Source organism: Oryctolagus cuniculus, chromosome 7 (genome assembly GCF_051225735.1).
Source record: "Oryctolagus cuniculus isolate XC-2025 breed Fujian yellow rabbit chromosome 7, ASM5122573v1, whole genome shotgun sequence".
Lineage (NCBI taxonomy): Eukaryota > Metazoa > Chordata > Mammalia > Lagomorpha > Leporidae > Oryctolagus > Oryctolagus cuniculus.
The window spans coordinates 48,680,280-48,700,378 of NC_142873.1; the positions used below are offsets into that span (position 1 = coordinate 48,680,280).

At 48.8% G+C, this 20,099-nt stretch overlaps 1 protein-coding gene across 2 annotated transcripts in view; it reads right to left on the minus strand.

Annotated features, from left to right (window-relative positions):
• Nucleotides 1-8,365: 8,365 nt before the first annotated feature.
• The window catches only part of LOC149125530 (high affinity immunoglobulin gamma Fc receptor I-like), a 56,125-nt gene continuing 44,391 nt past the window's right edge, over nucleotides 8,366-20,099 (minus strand). For both annotated transcript variants that reach the window (XM_008264511.4, XM_089336967.1), the window contains exons 2-7: nucleotides 18,115-18,176; nucleotides 17,703-17,723; nucleotides 16,354-16,608; nucleotides 10,820-11,071; nucleotides 10,098-10,382; nucleotides 8,366-9,311 (exon numbers count right to left, since the gene is read on the minus strand). In XM_008264511.4, the coding sequence (XP_008262733.4) occupies nucleotides 8,962-9,311; nucleotides 10,098-10,382; nucleotides 10,820-11,071; nucleotides 16,354-16,608; nucleotides 17,703-17,723; nucleotides 18,115-18,145 (1,194 nt within the window). In that variant the 5' untranslated portion in view covers nucleotides 18,146-18,176 and the 3' untranslated portion in view covers nucleotides 8,366-8,961. The remainder of the gene's footprint in view (nucleotides 9,312-10,097; nucleotides 10,383-10,819; nucleotides 11,072-16,353; nucleotides 16,609-17,702; nucleotides 17,724-18,114; nucleotides 18,177-20,099) is intronic.

Consider the following 20,099-nt stretch of genomic DNA (forward strand, 5'->3'; position numbering starts at 1 on the left):
CAATCTCCGTTAACTCCAAACATGTCTGGGAATCTTTCACTCTCCAAAATTTATTTTATTTTTATCCTCTTCAAGACTAAGGGTTAAGGAGTAGAATGTGCTGAGTGTGATGTGGGGGTGAAAGGGAGGGCAGGAAGATGAGCTTAATTTTGGGGGGTTTTGCCCCTACATTAAAAAACAAACCTAAACAATGGAAACAAAGGGAGAAGGAAGGAAACTATTTTATTGTCTCTCATTTTGCTGCCAGTGAGCATTAACAAAGATGTCTACACCTAAAAGACCACGTGGAGGCCCCGATTTTCAACTTCTTAGCCCTTTTCTTAGCTTTATGGACATCCTACTTTCCATTGCAAAATTCAACATACACTTCTCTTAGTTCATTCAGGTTTTATAGTGTGGGACTGGAAATAATATTAAAACACTAACAATCCCATTTACAGTAATTCACAACTATGAAGGGCCCAGGAATTAATGGAAACTCCTAAAGGATAAATGTAACATTGTGTTGAGACATCAACAAGGGCCTAAAGAAATGGATAGTTACACCTTGCTAGGAGATTGAAAGTCAACATTGCAATACCAGTGCCCCTCCAATCCTGTCCTGCCCCCACCCCCAAATTATCTACAGATTTAATGCAGTTCTACTCCAAATCCAATTGTCTTCTCAGGAGAATTTGACCCAATAACTTTTTAAAAGCATTTATTTGAAAGACGGAGAGAGGGAGACAGATCTACCATTCACTGCTTCACTCCCCAAGTGCCTGCACCTGCCTGGCACTGAGTTTGGGTCTCACTGGAAGCCAGGAGCTCCAATACGGCGTTGGGAATACCAAGCGAAGCCTTCACCACTGGGCCAACACGCCGCCACCGCCCCCATGCCTGCGGTCAGCTTCTTTACTGAGACACTCTTCTGTTTCTAGTCCAGGGTTCTTCCCTGGGCTCAACCCATGTCTCCATTGCCTTTCCGACAGTCACACTTACAACGTGCACTGGGAATCTTAACAGGTCCCATACACAACTTTGGCTTCCTGCTACCCCTTGGCCCCTGCCCAACCAGTGCTCTTTTCCAGGTCAGACAATGGCATGTTTACTGCAGTGGCCCCAAATCCAGGAGTTCCGCATTCTTCTTTTTCTCACTTTGATACATCTGATCAATCTGAAAGCTTTGTTGGCATTTTCTACAAATTCCAAATGTGACCATTACTGCTACCATACTAGTCCAGACCGCCATTGTCTCACCTGAATTCCTAATTGGTTTCCTGGTTTCCACCGTTGTCCCTTTGAGAGCTCCTGGGGTCTGTCTCCAGTGAAGGCTGGTGGCAGTGAGGACGGTAGCCTTCCGAAGTAGCTGTTAGCTATGTCTCCTTTCTGCCCGGAAAAGCTGTTTAGAGCTGGCTAATCCTTGGCCCCCTTCTAGGGGAAAGTCCCTTAAGGAAAGATCCAGAATGGACCCAGCTATTCCCGTGTTGCCGCAGCGTGATAGCCCACTTTGGGAATTCCATCTCAGGCTAGGCACCTGTGATCCGAAGGGGGCTGGCCTCTTGTAAGAGAAGCGCCTGTGGTGCGCAAATGCATTTAGGGGTCTCCACATGGAGAAACGACCCTAACTGGCCCACCCTCTTCCCAACCGATTGCCTGCTCTGCTTCACTCCTGTCCACTCGGGTGATGTGCTTATGCCGAGCCCCTTGCATATGAAGCCTCGGTAGGTCCAAGAGGACCTGGATATTACTCCTGTCAAGTCTAGGAGTGAAGAACAACCCCTGCCCCCAAACACACACACACCCCCGCTCTGAGGTTCCCGAATTATTCTGGGGGATTCCTGTCCTCTGGCTTGCTGGCTGAGCTGACCTAGGGTCCCTCCCCGGCTCTGATGGTGACGGATCCAGCTGCCCTGTTCTTGGTTCTCCCTCGGCAGGCCGAGTAAGGGAGGCGCCTGCCGGGAGGCCAGCTGCCACCTCGCCGCTTTTGGCCTGCTTCTCCGGCGGCCATGTACACCTGCCGGGCTCCCGGCGCCCGGTAACGTGAGGCGCCCGCGAAGGCTGCAACTTCCAAGTCAGCCTCCAGGTGGCGCGACACCGCGGCCGCGAGCAGGTGGGCATGCGCACTACGGCTTCTCGCGATATTCCCATCCTGCAACTGGGTTCGCAGTAGGAGTTCTGCGTGATCTGCGTTCTCCTACCTCAAACCGAGGCGGGTAGCGTACGGACGCCCTTTCGCTCTCTCCTGTCCCCTCCTGCCGCTGACCCAGTCTAGAACTCGTTTTTTGCTCCCGCCTGCCCTGGGAAAGTCAATAATTTCTCGTGGCTTGTTTCTGAGCGGGAGGAAGGGCGCAGAACGGGCGGTCAGCTTTCGCTCAGCTGAATCCCCGTGCGCAGGCTGAGCCGCAACGCACTAGGAGGCCACAAGGTGGCGCCAGCGGCCCGCCGCGGACAAGCGCCGGCTACGACGCCTCGGTTAGGTGTCATTTACAATAGAGTTTACTGACATCCCTGTTTGGAGCACAGAATTGAGTGGTGGGTGATAGCAGATTTGCAATCAGGTAAGAATATGGAGTTGCAGCACCCGGTCCTTTTTTTTTTTTTTTGGCCAAAAATTAATAAAACAATTGTTTGAGAACATATAAAATGCCGACTCATTTCAAGACATTGCTTTTACTTGGAGATACGTCGATCTGTTTCCATTTCCTTTTTGAAACCTTGTGAAACTGAGACTGAGCGGGCACATGAGCTAGCAACTCTTTCCGCTCACTGGAAGGGCGGAAATGCCAGCGAGTCGCTCGCCCTTACCCGTTTGGATACTGTGTGACGGCCTTTGTGCCGTTCGCGCCATGTGTCCAGCCTGGTCGTGCTCTCCGTGGCCTGGTCGCGCCGCGGACCTCCGTCTGCCCTGCGGGTGGAAGCGGAGGCGCGGGCTGACTCGCGGGGACGCCGCCGAGCCCGCCTCCCTCTGCCCGGCGAGGCGCGCGTTCCACATCCTGGGCACTTTGAGCAGAGTACAGGGCTGACTCCCAGACTGTTTTAATTTGCTGTTTTAAGGTGCTGAGGTTTGGAGCTGCCCGTTGAGGTAAGCGGGCCGGTCCTGCCACAGCCGAATCGGCACCTGCACAGAGCAGGTGCAGCGCTGTGCGCAGGGTGTTGCCATAGGTCGTCCTTACATTCCTGGCCTTTCTGTCCTGGGCCTCTTCCTTGGAAGCCACACATTTTTAGTTATTCGTTTGGAAGTCAGAGTTACAGAGAGAGGGAGAGACAGAAAGCGATGCTCCATCTGCTGGTTCACTCCCCAGATGACCCCAACGGCCGGGGCTGGGTCAGGCTGGAGCCACGAGCTTCATCCAGGTCTCTCAAGTGGGCGCAGGGGCCCAAGCACTTGGGCCATCCTCTCTACTTTTTCCCAGGAAGCTGGATCAGAAGAAGAGCAGCCAGGACTTGGCACTGGTGCCCCTATGGGATGCTGGCGTCACAGGTGGTGGCTTTACCTGCTACGACACAGCATGGGCCCCAGCCATGCATTTTTTTTTATAATAAAGAAGTAAAATCTTTAAATGAAAATGGTCATCAATTCTACCATATCCTTCTCCAATGTCCTGGTATTCAGAACATCAGCATACCCATTTCTAGTACCTAGCTTTGCTCTTGACCCAGGAAGGAACAAGAGCCTAAACCTCTGGTGTGTGGAGTCTTTGTCTCTCTGGTACTGCCAGACATTTCATCTCCAGGTCACAGTATGATGATTTGGAACAGGTCAGAGAGAGGCTTTGTTTGATGAACTGTGGGAAAGCTGAGTGGGAAGGAGCGGGCATGGTTCCGGGCAGGCCAGTAGTTTGCAAGTGTCCCTATGGAAGTTTATGAGCAGTTTGATTCCCTTAAGCTATTGTTGCCTCTCAAATAAATAAATCTCTTTTTAAAAAGGAAAGTGGAGCCCCTGGGACTTAAACCTGTACCCATATGGGATGTCAGTGTTGCAGGTGGCAGCTTAACACATTGTCACAAAAGACCTAATTCTGATTGACTCAAAAACCTAAAAGAAGTTTTGAAAAAATTCATGCAAATGTGTATTATAAAAAACTATGCATAGATTCCAAAACTACCTTCATTATGTTTTCCACAGTCTTATTGAAGTTCCTGTGTGTGTGTTTTTCCAGGCCCTTGTGGGTAAATTAAGGCTAGGTTTCGTAGCTCTTTGGGGTTGTAATCCCTTTCCTTTCTTCTCAGACATCACTTGGGTTATCTGTGATGTAGCCTCGTCATGGCTAGCAGGAAGGGGTGGGGACAGACCCCGAGAGGGGGCACGTAGTGCCTTGTTGGGGAGAAGCCTGAATTTTCTTCTGGCACAGAAGAAGTCTCTTTCTGGAGAAGAGCCAACCATTTTCACAGGCTCAAAAGTTTGGAAGCGTTGAGGGCCAAAATAATTTGACCTGTCAGTCAACATTCCTTTGAAGTTGTTCTGCTTTTGCTTGGTCTTTCCTTTTCTCTGACCTTCCTCTTTGCAGGAGATGGGAGCTGCTTTGGAGATAAGTTGGGAGGTGCTGTGGCTTGTCCTGCCTGATACCCTCAGCTGCTCCTTATCTTTCTGAAGAGCGTGGAGGGCACTAAGCTGTGGCCCTCCTCTTCCGTCGTCCTCATGTTCACTCCTCATCCAGAAGCTTCAGACGTGTTCCCTCCTCCGCTGCACAGTGCCCCATTCCCCACCAGGAACAGTTTTGACTTCTCAATCACCGCCTGTGCTGAGTGCTGACTGTGCCTCGCCTGCCAACCATGCTTGGGTCCTCATTGCTAGTTGGCTGGGTGAATTACTCAGATTACTCCAAAACCCTGTCTGCCCCCTGCTTTCACAGAGCCCTCACAGGATAAAGCATTGCCAGTTGTGCTTTCTGGAAGCAGACACTGAGATGGAGATTAGGGGGCAAGATTTTTGTTAGGACCAATACCTAGGAAGGGAAAGGACTGGGAAGAAAGGAAGGCAGCAGGATTGGGCAGAGAAAGCAGCTGAGTGTAATTCAGGCTGGATGAAGTCTTAGCCAACCCAGGAGGGTACTCTGGAGTGAGGATTGCTTATCAGAGCATCCCATACCTGGCTAACATGCCTTTATGGTGAGGCTGCTGTGTGTAGCTGAGGCAGGCAGCACCTAGTAGCTGGGGATTCTGCTGACCACATTCCCTAGCTGACAGCAAGAACATCCTTTGGGGCATGTGGGCTGCAAATCTGGCTCTACCTCAAAGAATAATCTGTAAAGAGAAGCCTGAAACTCCCATTTGCTGTGTTAATAATTTGTTGCCTTGGATGTAATACCAAAAATAACATCTTTGAATTCTCAATATAAATTCTTTCAAGCTCTGTGAGTCAATCAGAATTGAGTCACTTATATTTTTCTTTTTATAGGCATGATAGAAAGTAAAGGCTAGTGAGGCCGGTGCTGTGGTGTAGTGGGTAAAGCTGCCGCCTTCAGTGTTGGTATCCCATATGGGTGCTAATTCATGTCCTGGCTGCTCCACTTCGGATCCAGCTCTCTGTTATGGCCTTGGAAAGCAGTAGAAGATGGCCCAAGTCCTTAGGCCCCTGCACCCGTGTGGAAGACCAGGAAGAAGCTCCTGGCTCCTAACTTTACATCAGCCCAGCTCCAGTTATTGCAGCCAATTGGGGAGTGAACCAGTGGATGGAAGACTCTTTCTCTGCCTTTCCTTCTCTCTCTGTGTAACTCTGATTTTCAAATAAATAAATAAATAAATATTTAAAAAGTAAGTAAAGGCTAGTGACAGCTAAGTTAATTGTTTAACAAATGACATCAAAGAATATTGTTTCATTTGAATTAACAAAAAGGGGGTATGCATTATGATGCTTGGGACACTCTTATCCCATATCATGGAGTGCTTGGGGTCAAGTCTTGCCTTTCTGATCCAGCTTCCTGCTAAGGTGTGTGAGAGGCAGCGGATGATGGCCAAGTACTTGGGTTCCTGCAACCCATGTGGGAGACCCAGATGGAGTTCCTGGCTCTCAGCTGCAGCCTGTCCCAACCCTGGTGGTTGTGGGCATTTGGGGAGTGAACCAGCAGATGGAAGATTGATCTCTCTCTCTCTCTATCTCCCCCTTCCTCTCTCTCTCCTTTCCCTCTCCCCCTCTCTCTGCCTTTCAAATAAATAATTTTTAAAAAATATATTTAGAAAAAGAAATTAACCAAGATTCTGTGTCCTTATCTGTATAACTCTGCTACTGCTGTAGATGAAACCCCTCTCCCTGTTTTTATCCTTTAAAAAATTATTTGAGAGACAGGTCTAACCCTGGCAAAACAGATGGGAGCTTTCTGCTGGTTGATGGTATACTTCTTGCCAGTCTTGTTTGAAAGATGTGACCTGATTGTTTTTTTTTTTAAAGATTTATTTATTTATTTGAGAGGCAGAGTTACAGAGAGAGAGAGGGAGAGCCAGAGAGGTCTTCCATCTGCTGGTTTGCTCCTCAGATGGCTGCAATGGCTGGAACTGGGTCAACCTGAAGCCAGGAGCCAGGAGCTTCTAACAGGTCTCCCATGTGCATGCAGGGGCCCAAGGACTTGGGCCATCTTCCACTGCTTTCCCAGGCCATTAGCAGGGAGCTGGATCAGAAATGGAACAGCTGGGGTTCAAACTGGTACCCATACGGGATGCCAGCACCATGGGTAGAGACTTAAATCTAGTATGCCATGGTGCTGGCCCCATTTTGTTTTTAAGATTTATTTATTTTACCTGAAAGGCAGAGTTCACACAGAGAGAGAGAGAGAGAGAGAGAGAGGCAGAGACAGAGGAAGATATCTTCCATCTGCTGTTTCACTCCCCAGGTGGCCTCAACAGCCAGAGCTGGACCAGTCTGGAGCCAGGAGCTGCTTCTGGGTCTCCCATCTTCTGCTGTTCTAAGTGCATTAGCAGGGAGCAGAATCAGAAGTAGAACAGCCAGATCTCGAACTGGTGACCTTTTGGGATACCAGCGAGCCTGTTGGTTCATTTCTCTCCCTAGGTCAGACCACTTCCAAGGGCAGTGGTTCTAGGCTGAGAGAAGGGATCACTGGGGCCAGCTTAGGTGGGGGAGATGTTGGGAGTAAATGTAGAACAAGAAAATAATTTAATTCTGTACCAAAGTGCCTAATACAGGGGGCTTGGCGAAATCTAATTGAGATGTTATTGTACCTGCAGAGCTGAGGATGCTGGGTACAAAGAGACTGGGGTCAGTGCTTCATGGAAGGTTCAGAGGGCTCGAGGCAGGAGATATTTAAAGAGTGAGCAGGAGTCCACTTGCTAACCATGACCACCCATTTGTCTCATTTTATACACAACTGAAGTTATAGGAAAACACCAGAAGAAAGATGACTTACAGACCAGTCAGTTGTTGGTGTCTCTGAGTGAGCCCACTTAAGACAGCCAAGCTCTTGTTGTTTAAGTTCCCCCAAAAAGAGGGCCCTGGGACCGGGATTTGGGTGTGGGAGGTAAATGCAATGAGCGCCATCATGGGGGTGGAGAAGTGAGACAAGGAGGGGAGAAAGTCAGGAAAGGGTTGCCCCTGGGGGAAGGGGCTTAGTCCTGTGGGGAACCTTCTGAGAGGCCGGTGGAGCACAGCACAGCCTGTGGAGGGAAGAGAAAGTAGGGAACACTTACCTGCTAACCTCCGTCCCCCGTTGGTTGAGTATCCATCCTCAACTCGTGAGCCCTCCTGGCTTGCTGGGTACAAGCAAAGGGAGCTGGGGAGCCCATGCCTTTAGAGCCACTCCAGGGTGACCTCTGGGGCAAGCAGAGGAGACGTGGGGCTGACCACAGGTGCACAGAGGCCACAGGAAGCAGCAGGCTCTTCCCAGGGACAATGTTGAGACGCACTGGGAAGAAAGTGCAGGAGCAGCCGTGGTGACGTTTCAGCCTTGCCCCTTTCCACAACAGAAAAACTGGTGTGAAGAATCCCATCAGTCATTGTGTTTGTCTTTACGTGTGAAACAAGTGGATTTAGTGGCTGCAGATACAGGGAAACTTTCTCTTTCTTCCCCTGTCCCCAGATTGAGTAAGCCACCCCCAGCCATCCCTTGCCAACCTGCGTAGGCTCTTCCAAATGTGGACGATATGGAGCAAAGAATAGATCTAGTGCTTTGTGGCCTCTACTCATTACTGCAGTGTTTCTATGTATGTTTCCAGTACTAGGTGGAGTAATAGAGAGAGAGAGCCCTTAGAAAGGTATGGGTGAGTGAAGGAAGAGGTCACCCAGCCCCTGTGGGGAAACTGGGAGGTGGGAACCCACCTGGAGAAGGCGTGAGATGGTACCAGGATTGACCAGAACCCCCAAGGTTTAGGATAGAGGATTCCAAGAACCTATTTGTAACACAGCTGTAAGCCAGCAATAAAGGTAGACAAATCATATTGCTCGATTAGGATATTTATTTAATAAGATCAATTACATATGCCTCTGAATTTAGAAAAGTTATAAGGAAGCCTCCAATGAAATAATAACGCAGCATTTCTCATCCTAGATTGCCCCTTTGTGTCCCTCCAACACTTATGGAAACATTCTCTGTTAGCAGACTAAAAGAGAAGAGTCGTAAAATTACTGTTCTGAACACAGGGCTGTGAGGGCTTTCAATCTCACAGCCCTCAGAAGTCATCTGCAGGTGCTATCTTCTTCCTTTCCATCTACACGATTCCCTCTGGTCTCCCTGAAACCCACGACCTCCATCTGTGTGCCTCTCTCTCTCACTCTGTCTCCCTTGCTCTCTTTCATTCTTTCCAGGTCTGAATCTTGTAGTTTGTAACTAGCTGTCAAAAAACAGACTGTTTTTCAAAGTATCTAATAACCAGGCTAGACTTGACTTCCAAGTTTTTAAAGGTGTCTCTAGATGTCATTTCTGATCATCCTTGATTAATAGATTTGTGAATTAATCTCTATTAAAGTCAGGTTACTTATTTGCTCTGTTTAATAAGAGTTACAGGACAGGAGACCCAGAGTTCCAGTGTCAGTCAGTTGTAGGATACGTGTGCCCTGGCACTGGGCCGGAGGGGAAGGGCTGGGGGACTGGCTTCGTCCTTTGGCTGCTGCCCCTCTCCCTCCTTGGACTTCTGACGTGCCTCTTTTTGTAGCTCTTTTTCTTCCTGAAACTTTAGCTCTTTTTCTACATATCTGTCTTTGTGAAGGTAGGAAGTTACATTCTTCCCATGATCAGAAGACAAAGAGACTTTTAAATTCTCCTTTTTGTTTCTTTGCAGTTCTTTATATATTATCCAACACAGAACAGTGCTCACCAAAAATATTACTCCCATTGAGAGATGGAAAAGGATGTGAAACCAGACAGGATTTGGTGCCTGGGAGCCTGCAACAGGAAAAGACAGAGGAGCTACTATTGGGAAGCCAGAGGGGTCTAGCCGCATTCTGTTTGGAAGAGAAGGTTGGCCAAGCTCTAATGAGCCCGCCCACCATGGGGGCCCCGGGGTAGTCTCAGGAAGCCCGAGGGAGCTACAGCTGGGTGGTGTGGGACACAGATGGGGTGGCCTGCAAGAATATTACCTGCCAGGACCAGGCCAGATGACTTAGTCGCTGGTTTCAGAAATGACTGCCATCTCTATGTTAGCTAATGGTTGAAATCAATTTGGGTTGAAGATTAACCCTTTGTTCTTGGTGCTAACAAGGCCTTGGCCTCAGTAAGACAGAGACACCTGGGCAGGTAGAGCTGTGCAGTCCACTCACTCGCTCTCTGGTAAATCTGCCCTGTGAGCAACCTCAAACCAAAAATTTCCCCAGACCCATGACAGTAGATGGCAGGAACTCAATATACTGTAGGTGCAATTGTTGGCACAGGGGAAGGAAGGAGCCTAGGGGAGAGTAATGGAGAGCAGGGAGGGAGGACAGGAGGGGAGCAGTAGGGAGCGAGCCCAGGGGAGGCAGACAGAAAACGAAGAAGAAAAGGAGGAATAAAGGAAAGCCGAAAGCAAAGAAATGGGGGAAGGAAAGGAACGACCATGCGGAGAAGGGTGAAATCCTGAATCGAGGTGGGAACGGACTGGTGGGCGTTCCCGGGGCAGATTCCCCCTCCTGCCTGGGCCATGGACTCCCCTCAGCCCCTCCATGGCTCCCGCGTCCCCCCGGTGCGCCTACTCACCGAGCACCCCCAGCTCCAGCACGATGCTGCGCTTCCGCACCCCTCCGTCCTCTGTGGCCGCCTCACACCAGTACAAGCCCAAGTCCTCCCCTCCGACACGTGGTATCTGGTATTGGGAGGACACGTTCCTGGCCTGCACGGTCTTGTTGCCCACGTAGAAGGAGAAGTAAAGGCGCAAGGCGGGGCTGTCCGGGAGCAGCTTCGTCTCACAGCTCAGCGTCACCGCGCTCCCCTCCTGGAGGGGCAGAGGGGAGGACGCCCTCAGCACCGGAACCCGAAAGAGCTCTAAAGAGAAAGGTGAGGGGGACAGAGGTGAGCGGGACCACGGAGGCCACATCATCCTTGAGAGAGAGGCGGGGCTGTGAGCATTTCCCATGTCTTCCTGGGTTCTGCCTAAATGGAGCGTTCATCCAGCACATCAGATTACTTTCTAATTATTCTCCCAGCTAGCTTGATGTCTGTTCCTTGCAACTAAAATAACAAAGGACGAACTGGATCTTGATTGTGCCCTGACTCCGAGTTGACCCTGGATCATTGATGAGACACTGTAATGTAATGGAATGAACAATGGACTCAGACCCAGAGCCTCGGTTTTGGTTCCAGCCCGGCCACTGGTCTCCGTGGCCTTCAGCAGGGCAGTTCGCCTCCCTGGAGGATTCGGGAGGCTCTGCCATGGTCCCTGTGCGCCTGACCACTGCAGCTCTGACTACACAGATCCGTACCTTGCACAGTGACAGACACTCCTGCTGATGTGTAGCGATACCTTCCCATGGCCGAGCAGTGATAAACGCCATTGTGATTCACGTTGGTTTTTGGAATGGTGACTTCAGAATCCTGAGAAGAAAACTTAAAGGCTTTGCCGTTTTGATAGAAAAGCACATTGTACACCATCTTGTTCTTCCATGCGTGACACCTCATGGTCAGAGGTTCCCCTTCGGTGAAGACTCTGCCAGAGACCTGGAGCAGCAGCCAATCTGAAAAACATAGACCCAAAATGTAGGAATACGGAGGAGCAGGAACAAGGAGGCCAACGCTTTATCCCAGGGGCTCTCTTATCTTTCCTGCCTTGCACATGAAAACTCAGAGCTCTGCTGAATCTCCACCCTAATCTTATTCTGCAAATATCTTTAGATCTGGCAGGAAGAAAAGTAGTTATTACCAGCAGTTGAATATCTAGTCCCTTCTTATTTTCCCTTCCCAGATCTCAGAAGTTGTTTGGGGCTTAGACAGTTTACGTGGTAGGCAGAGTTCTAAGATGACCCCCCAATGGACCATGTCCTTGTACATCCTCTTCAGTGTGTGTGGATCCAGTTACTTGCTTCTAGACAACAGAATATGACAAAGGAGATGGGGTCCCTCTTAACAGCTGTTAAAGAAGACTCTGTCTAGCATATTGGGTGGAAAGCTTTCCCGCTGGCCTGAAGAAGTAAGTTCTCACGTTGTCGGGGGTCCCTGAGAGGGCCACATGGCAGAGGGCTCTTGGAGCTGAGAGCAGACCCCAGTTTACAGCCAGCAAGAAAGCGAGGACCTCAGGCCTATAACCACAAGGCACTGAACTCAGCCAATGACCTTTGTAAGAGCTGCCCAAGGGAGCACAGCCCAGCCAGCTCCCTGATTGCAACCATGGAAGACCCTGAGCAGAGCACCCACAGCTAAGCCAAGCTGTGCCTCACCTCCTCCCCATGGAAACTGGGACATAAGAGGCATATGCTGTTTTAAGCTACTAAGTCTTTGGTTATTTGGAATGCTGCAGTAGAAAAACAATATGCACTAACTCCTGTCACAGTTGTTAATAAGATCAGACATTCTGAGGCAAACACACAGAATGGCAACCATCCAGATGTGGATCCCCTACCAGGCTGGCAGGAACACCTGCAGATCAGTGATGGGGGGCAAAAACAAGCTGCTACTGAAAAGGCCCTTTCCTCTTGATGCAATCTCTGCACGTAACCAAGAATGCCTTCTTCTCCAGGCACAGTTGGTTTGGCCAAATGGAGATGGGGTGATTTGGGGACCAAGGAGAAGAGACAACGGAATTCCTCCCTTCTTTTTTTTTCTGATTTCTTTTTTTTTCTTTTTTTTTGACAGGCAGAGTGGACAGTGAGAGAGAGAGACAGAAAGAAAGGTCTTCCTTTGCTGTTGGTTCACCCTCCAATGGCTGCCACGGCTGGCGCACCACGCTGATCCCAAGGCAGGAGCCAGGTGCTTCTCCTGGTCTCCCATGGGGTGCAGGGCCCAAGCACTTGGGCCATCCTCCACTGCACTCCCTGGCCACAGCAGAGAGCTGGCCTGAAAGAGGGGCAACCGGTACAGAATCCGGTGCCCTGACTGGGACTAGAACCCAGTGTGCCAGCACCACAGGCAAAGGATTAGCCTTCTCCTCCACAAAACTCAGAATGGAGAGCAGGTGTTGCAGTGTTGTGTGTATGCAGCATGATGTTTACAGCCTTGGATGCTGCCATGGGGTTTCCAGATGAAATAATACTCTTCCCTCCCGTATTCCTATCCCCAAGTGCTCAAACACTCTACTTCCAAAACACACAGACATCTTTGCTTTATAAATCCAAAGCAGGAAGGGAAATTTTAATGTGTCTCCATCAGATGCTCCCTAAGTGCTAGTAATGTTAGAAAATATTTGAATGACACAGTGAATAGACTTCAGTTTGTGGAATACAGTGTCTTAGAGGAAGTTCATATACTTTTTTCTTAAATATTATAACTTTTAAAATATTTATTTGAAAGGCAGAGCTACAGAGAGAGGAAGAGACAGATCTTCCATCCAATGGTTCACTCCATAAATGGCCACCACTGCTCAAACTGGGCCAGACTGAAGCTGGGAGCTTCTTCAGGTCTTCCACCTGGGTGCAGGGGCCGGAGCACGTGGGTCATCTTCCACTGCTCTCCTACCCACACCAACAGGGAGCTGGATGGGAAGTGAAGCAGCTGGGACTTGAACCAGTGTGCATATGGGATGTTGGCATCACAAGTGGTGGGTAAACCTGCTGTGCCACAATACTGGCCACCATATACTTTCTAAACATGTGCATCAGTCATAAAAATTGAGCATGTTCCAGTGAGGCTGCAAAGAAATTTTCAACAAATACCAAGAAACTGATACCATAATTACCAAAAATTCTGAAAAAAGTTTGTAAAATTAGAAATCACAATGAGAAATCTCTCTCCAAAAAACTTCTAAATAATTTATGAGTAACTGAGAGGCAGAGAGGAAGAGAGAGGGAGAGAGAGAGAGAGAGAGAAAGATTAAAATGGGGATTTTAAATTTTTAACCTTAGTTGATAATGGGGTGTTACATATCAAAACTTGTGAGATGCAGCTATTAGCTGACACTTCCTACTAAATTTCTTATCAAAAACCAATCATCTCCACAACCAGACCCTCAGAATAGGAAGGGAAAACTCATTCTAAGCCTTGTGATTGGCATGTGGGTCCACCTCAGCTTCATTTTCTTGGTCTCAGCATTCACAGATTTCCATGAAGTGGCTGAGAGTCAATGAAACTGCAATTGAACCTTCCCCCACTGAATAACTGTGGGAAAATATTTTTTCAATAGGACATAGAGAGCACCAACCACAAATTTGATTTATGCTAGTGAAATTAAGAACTTATTGTCATTGAAAAACAAAGAAATCACAATATGATGGTGAAAAGGCCACAGAGTAGGAGGAGATATTTGCAACACTTGGAAAAGGATTCACATCCAGAAATTCCTGTGAGTAAGAAAAAGACAATAGGAAAATTGGCTGAAAGACCAGATCATGTACATTACAAAAGAGGATATCAAAATAGGTAATAGATAAATAAATAAATAAATAAAAATAGTGTAAGGACTACTCAGCCAGGTCATTGTTGTGGCATTGTGGGTAAAGCTGCTGCCTGTGATGCTGGCTTCCCATGTGGGTGCTGCTTTGAGACCCAGTTGCTCCACTTCCATTCCAGCTCTCTGCTAACGAACCTGGGGAAGCAGTGGAAGATGGCCCAAGTGCTTGGACCCCTGCCCTCTGTGAGAGACCTGGAAGGAGTTCCTGACTCTTGACTTTGGTCTGGCCCAGCCCTGGCTGTTTCGGCCATCTGGGAAGTGAACCAGTGGATGCAAGATCGATCTCTCTCTCTCTCTCTCTTTCTCTCTTTCTCTCTCTGTGACCTTGCCTTTCAAATACATAATAAATAAATCTTAAGAAAAAAAGAAATAGTGAACATCATAGTCACTAGGGAAATGCAAATTAAAGTTTCAGTTGTGGTACTATTGCACATCCACCAGAACAGCAAAAATAAAAATATGGAAAGCTTTTAGCATTGACAGATGAAGAGCAACTAAAACTCTGTGGACATGTAAAGTGGGACAACCACTTAGAAAAAAGCATCTAGCAGTATCCACTAATGGTGAACATATGCATACTTTGTGTCTTGACAGCTCTACAAATCCACATCCAAAAACCACCCTACTATAAATTTCTAAATAACTTGTAATGACTATGACCCCTAGGCATTTCCCAACAGGTGCATATCTGAATGTGCACCAAAACACAGGTAAAAAATATGACACTTTCCATCAGCACCATTAGTAAGAGGCTGAAACTGGGACAGCCCGAGTTGATCGATAGAGAATGTTAAACAGTATCAAGAACAAGTGAACTTCAACTTTGTGCATGAATTTCACAATGTGCAGAGGTAAGGAAAACAGACTCCCCCCTGCTGGGATCTATTTCTCCTCACTTGATCTATGGAACACTTCTGCTTCTGCTCGGATGAACTAGCACAGCTAGCACAGCTCTGTCAGCTCCCCGCCCTCTCCTTCCCAGAATTTAGTTCCAGAGTCCCGAGGGCCACAAGAGGAACCACTGGCTCCCACAAACATTCTCAACATTTCTGTAGCTAAACTGCATTTCCTCTAAAACAACCAAGTCTGCATAAATGTGATTCTGCCTCCAGTGTGGATGACCTGTTCTAATATCCATGGCAAGGGAGTTTGAGCCATTGCTTCTGAGTAACTAAAAGATACCTTTGGTGTGTTGTCCTCAATAAGACGAACTTGGCCCTAAAGAATATTGCAGTCTCTATCTCTTCACAAATAGAAACTACATACAAGATTGAGTGGGTGTGAGCCGGCGCCGTGGCTCAATAGGCTAATCCTCCACCTTGCGGTGCCGGCACACCCGGTTCTAGTCCCGGTTGGGGCGCCGGATTCTGTCCCGGTTGCCCCTCTTCCAGGCCAGCTCTCTGCTGTGGCCAGGGAGTGCAGTGGAGGATGGCCCAGGTGCTTGGGCCCTGCACCCCATGGGAGACCAGGAAAAGCACCTGGATCCTGGCTCCTGCCATCGGATCAGCGCGGTGCGCCGGCTGCAGCGGCGGCCATTGGAGGGTGAACCAACGGCAAAGGAAGACCTTTCTCTCTCTGTCTCTCTCTCACTGTCCACTCTGCCTGTCAAAAAAAAAAAAAAAAAGATTGAGTGGGTGGTGGGTTTTGCTTTTTTTTTTTCCTTCTACACATTAATGTCTCACAGTAATTCCATGTCCAGGATACTATGGAATGTTCCTCAGATTAAATGCAGAAGGATGTTCATTGCAACATTGCTTGTAAAAGCAGAAGAATGGGAATGCCGCAGAAGCTTATTAACAGGCCAAGAGAGCAGAGAGGGTTGCAGTAATTAAGATACAACTGAAGGAGAGGGCTGCAGAAAGTTGAGGAATAATCTGCGTTAGACTTTATTTCTAGTTTTCAATGAACTTTGTGAATCCTCATATCCAGCAGACATTTCAGACTGCATTCCTAGTGACAGACACAGACCTCCTTTCCAAGGGATGAAACTAAGATGTGGGGCAGTAAATAGAGCATCCTGCCAAACTCAGTGTTTCAAAAAGCTCCCCAGTTTTGTTTCTGTGGCAGGTAACCGAAGGATCAGGATTTTGGGATGGGAAGGGGATGTTCATTGTTCAGCATTGCACATTTGCTGGGACTGTTATTTACTCTGTTCAGGTGTATGTTTGAATAATGATAAAATTGCAGGGCTGAGTTTTGCTCCACTTGCTCCACTCACATCCAACTCAGTTGAGGCGCTGCAGGAGCACAGGCTAAGACTGCTGTGATGTTTGAGTGCACTGATTTAATGTTACGCGGTGGCACACAGGGCTGAGTCCCAGACCCGGATAAAGCAACACACACACATCTGCATCCAGCAAGGAGAAAACAAAGGATGACCACGGGGTTTCCAGGCTGTCTGCGCCAGGCCTTGCTTACCTCTGTGCGCCTGCAGCTGCACGGGCTCACTTGGTGCTGAGAGCTCCGTCTGGCACCTGTATTCACCACTGTCATTGGCCTGGGCACCAGTGATGTAGTACCTGGGGGTCAGGGTCCGAATGGCTGTGCCGTTGAGAAACCACTGTGCAGAGCTGTCCCCAGGCTGACGTGGCCCTTCACACTGTAAGGTCACGGCTTCCTCTTGGAACACATCGACCCACGGAGGCTGCAGGGTGATCATGGCCTTCGTGGGGTCTGCTTGGGGAGAAGACAGAATCAAAAGCAGCCAAGGGAGCAAAGGGAGACCTTAAGACTCTGGGCCCTGGCACAGCTCTGTGGGTGACAGGAGAGACTGTGTTCAGGGTCATTAGAGAAGCAGGTGAGGGTGTCTGACTGGTGCAGAGAGCTCTGCTCGGGCTGTTAAGTCCTCAGTCTGGGCATTGGGCTCTGGGGTTCCTGTAGGCACCCCCGTTGGTGAGCAATGAATCAGGGCTTTAAGGTAGGGCCATTGGAACTGCTTTCCTTACCCTTAGTGCCTGCCTGACCCTGCAGGCGCAGCCCAGAGCTACGTGAGCTTCTGCATGGAGACAGAGGTGCAGGCATCCCCTGGAGCCATCAGTATGGCCTGGCTTGCTCCCAGGGGGAAAACCCAGCTAAGCTTGCTCATGAAATTACTGATTTGGAGGATGTTGGAAAAAAACAGCAGAGCTGGGCTTCTATTTGAGCTGTGGTTTCTTCTTCCTTTATTTTGCAATTCAGGCTTTTTTTTTTAATTTATTTTTTGACAGGCAGAGTGGACAGTGAGAGAGAGAGACAGAGAGAAAGGTCTTCCTTTGCTGTTGGTTCACCCTCCAATGGCCGCCGCGGCCGGCACGCTGCGGCCGGCGCACCATGCTGATCAGATGGCAGGAGCCAGATACTTATCCTGGTCTCCCATGGGGTGCAGGGCCCAAGCACTTGGGCCATCCTCCACTGCACTCCCTGGCCATAGCAGAGAGCCAGCCTGGAAGAGGGGCAACTGGGACAGAATCCGGCACCCCAACCGGGACTAGAACCCAGTGTACCAGCGCCGCAAGGCAGAGGATTAGCCTAGTGAACCGGGGCGCCGGCCTGCAATTCAGGCATTTTTAAGCATTTATTCCAGAGGTCTCAGCTCATTCAGAAATTTGGAAAAAAAATTTTTAAGAATCAGAGTTTCATCAAACTAACATCTGAATATGGGGATTTTACACAATTTATAAATCTTTCCCCCTTCTGTCCACTCCCTAGTTCTCTCTGCTGCAGGTTAGGGACCCATGTTTTAGAAGTGGAAAAGTGGCATGGGAGAAGTCGAGTTAGAAATCACTCACCCTCTTGCCCACCAACTGGAACTGCAAGAGACCAGAGAATAGAGACGTCAGCCGGTCAGCAGCAGGTGACAAGGAAGGGAGAACCGGGGAGACAGAATCAGTGTGGCATCAGAGACACCAGCCTCGCTCCCTGGAATTCTCTCTGACCCCCTCCTCCAAAATCACTTACCAGCAGGACCAAACAGCCTACAGGTGGTTATCGACCCTTTGTTTTGATTTGAGGCTTCTGGGTTTAATGCTAGTTCAAGGCTCTTTTCCCCATCCTTTTGGTATAGTAAGTCCCACTAAACAGTGAAACCACAGATAGAGCTGCCTCCATACTCATGGCTGAATATACCAAAGGAAGAAAAAAAATCTTGATTCCGCATAACCAGAGCCTATGTCCTTCTAGCCCCCTCTGAGCCCAACTCACCCCACAGGAGTAGAGCTGTCCACAGCCACATGTTGTCTCCAAGCTGGTGAGGGCCGTGAAATCTGTAACAGGCAAACCAATGAAGACGCTTGGTTAGAGGCTCTGGAGCCAAGATTAGAAAGAGGAAGGAAACTGCCACTTCTGACCATGTCCTTCATGGTCCTTTTCTGGGAAATACATCCCTGGCTCGTGAAGAGTGTGTTTCCAATTCTTGAGCCTCTTCTCTCCTCTCTCCAGTTTGAAGCTCTGGTTTTTGGGTCTTGAACTCTCCAAATCTATTGACATTGTTTTCTGATGATACTCTTCCTCTGCTATTTGTGTACTTAGGGCTAGAATTTGTCAAAACCTCATTTTAATATTTTATTTATTTACTTACATAGTTTATTTGAAAGGCAAAGAGACAGAGAGCAAGAAAAAGATATACAGAGACAGAGAGGCAGAACTCCTATCTGCTAGTTTATTCCCCAAATCCTGGCATTGGCCAGGGCTGGGCCAGGCCTTAGCTAGGAGCTGTGAACACAATCTGTGTCTCCCATTTGGGTGGCAGAACCCCAAGTGCATTAGCCATCACCTGCTTCTCTCCAGTGTGTGCCATTAGCAGGAAGCTGAAATAGGTATTGAGACTCAAGCGCTTTGACATGGGATACAGGTGCCCCTGGCGTGACTTAATTGCTTTATCAAAACCTTGCCTCCCTCATCTTTATAATGGTTTGAGGCCTGGTTATTACCTCCAAAGCTTGATCATTTGAATCCAGAAGATTCTACATCAGTATCTATAAGTCATGTGAGAAGTTACTCATCTGCAGGAGCTCTCCTAATACAAACCCAACAACTATTTCTGGGAAATGCAGGTCAGATACGTCTCCATTGGGTAAAGAAAAAAAAAAGCCATCTTCCTGAAAGATATTATGACTTTGGAGTGTTTATCTTGGATAAATCCAAGGGAAAGAAAGGTTTAATAGAAATGCTTGTATTAGTCCATTTTCATTACTATAATCAAATGCCCAAAGCTGCAGAACTTTATAAAGACAAGAGGTTTGGGGGGCTGCATGAGTTCAGCCTCTGGTGAGGGCCTAATTACAGGTGATGTTGTGGTGGGAGCAAGTGCAGAAGGGAGAGATCACATTAGTAGACAGGAACAGACAGTGAGCAGTTCAGGGGTGCAGTGAGCTCTTATCACAACTCACTCTCCTGAGAACCCACTCAGGGATCCCCAAGAACACCCTCAACTCCTACAGAGGGCAGCACCACGGATGACCTGAGGGCCACCAGGCCTCACCTCTTACAGTTCCCACCACCTCCACAGCACCACACTGAGGACCAAGTCTCCAGTGCATGAGCCCCTGAGCTAACACACCGCGCGCCAACCACAGCGATGCAGTCGGGAAGGAAAACAGCTGGTACCCAAGTGTGGAAATGTCTCTAGGAGGGAGGTTTCAGAATATGCGTGGGAAGCTCTGCATCACCTAGGTGAGTTGGTTCCTGAGGCAGCATGCTAAAGATTCTATAAGGTAGTCTACTGAGAAAGCAAGCTAAACAGAAGCTAGGATATGTTCACTGAGTGCCAAGAGACTTAGGTGGCTGTGGAGAGCAACTCGGACTAGACTGTTACTGGAATTAAGACTTACTCTATGCATCTGCTCTCCCACAATATGGCGCTGGGAGAGGAGGAAACAGCTTCTACACAGCTGCCTCCAGTTCAACCAACAAGCTGCAGGACCTGCTCCTGATTGGAGGAGAGCAGCGTACTCGGCGTGTGGGTAGCAGAGTTGGGATTGGTGGAAGAGGACTATAAAGGAGGAGAGAGACAACATGCACCAGGAACATCTAAGAGGAACATCTATCTGAAGGAACATCTGAGCAGCCCCCGAGAGAGCCGGCCGGCGGTGTGCCACTCCCCCGCGGAAGTGGGAAAAGTGGCAGGGGGAACCACCCTTCCATGGAGGTGGAAGGGACGGTAGCCAACCCGGGAAGAACCAGCAGCA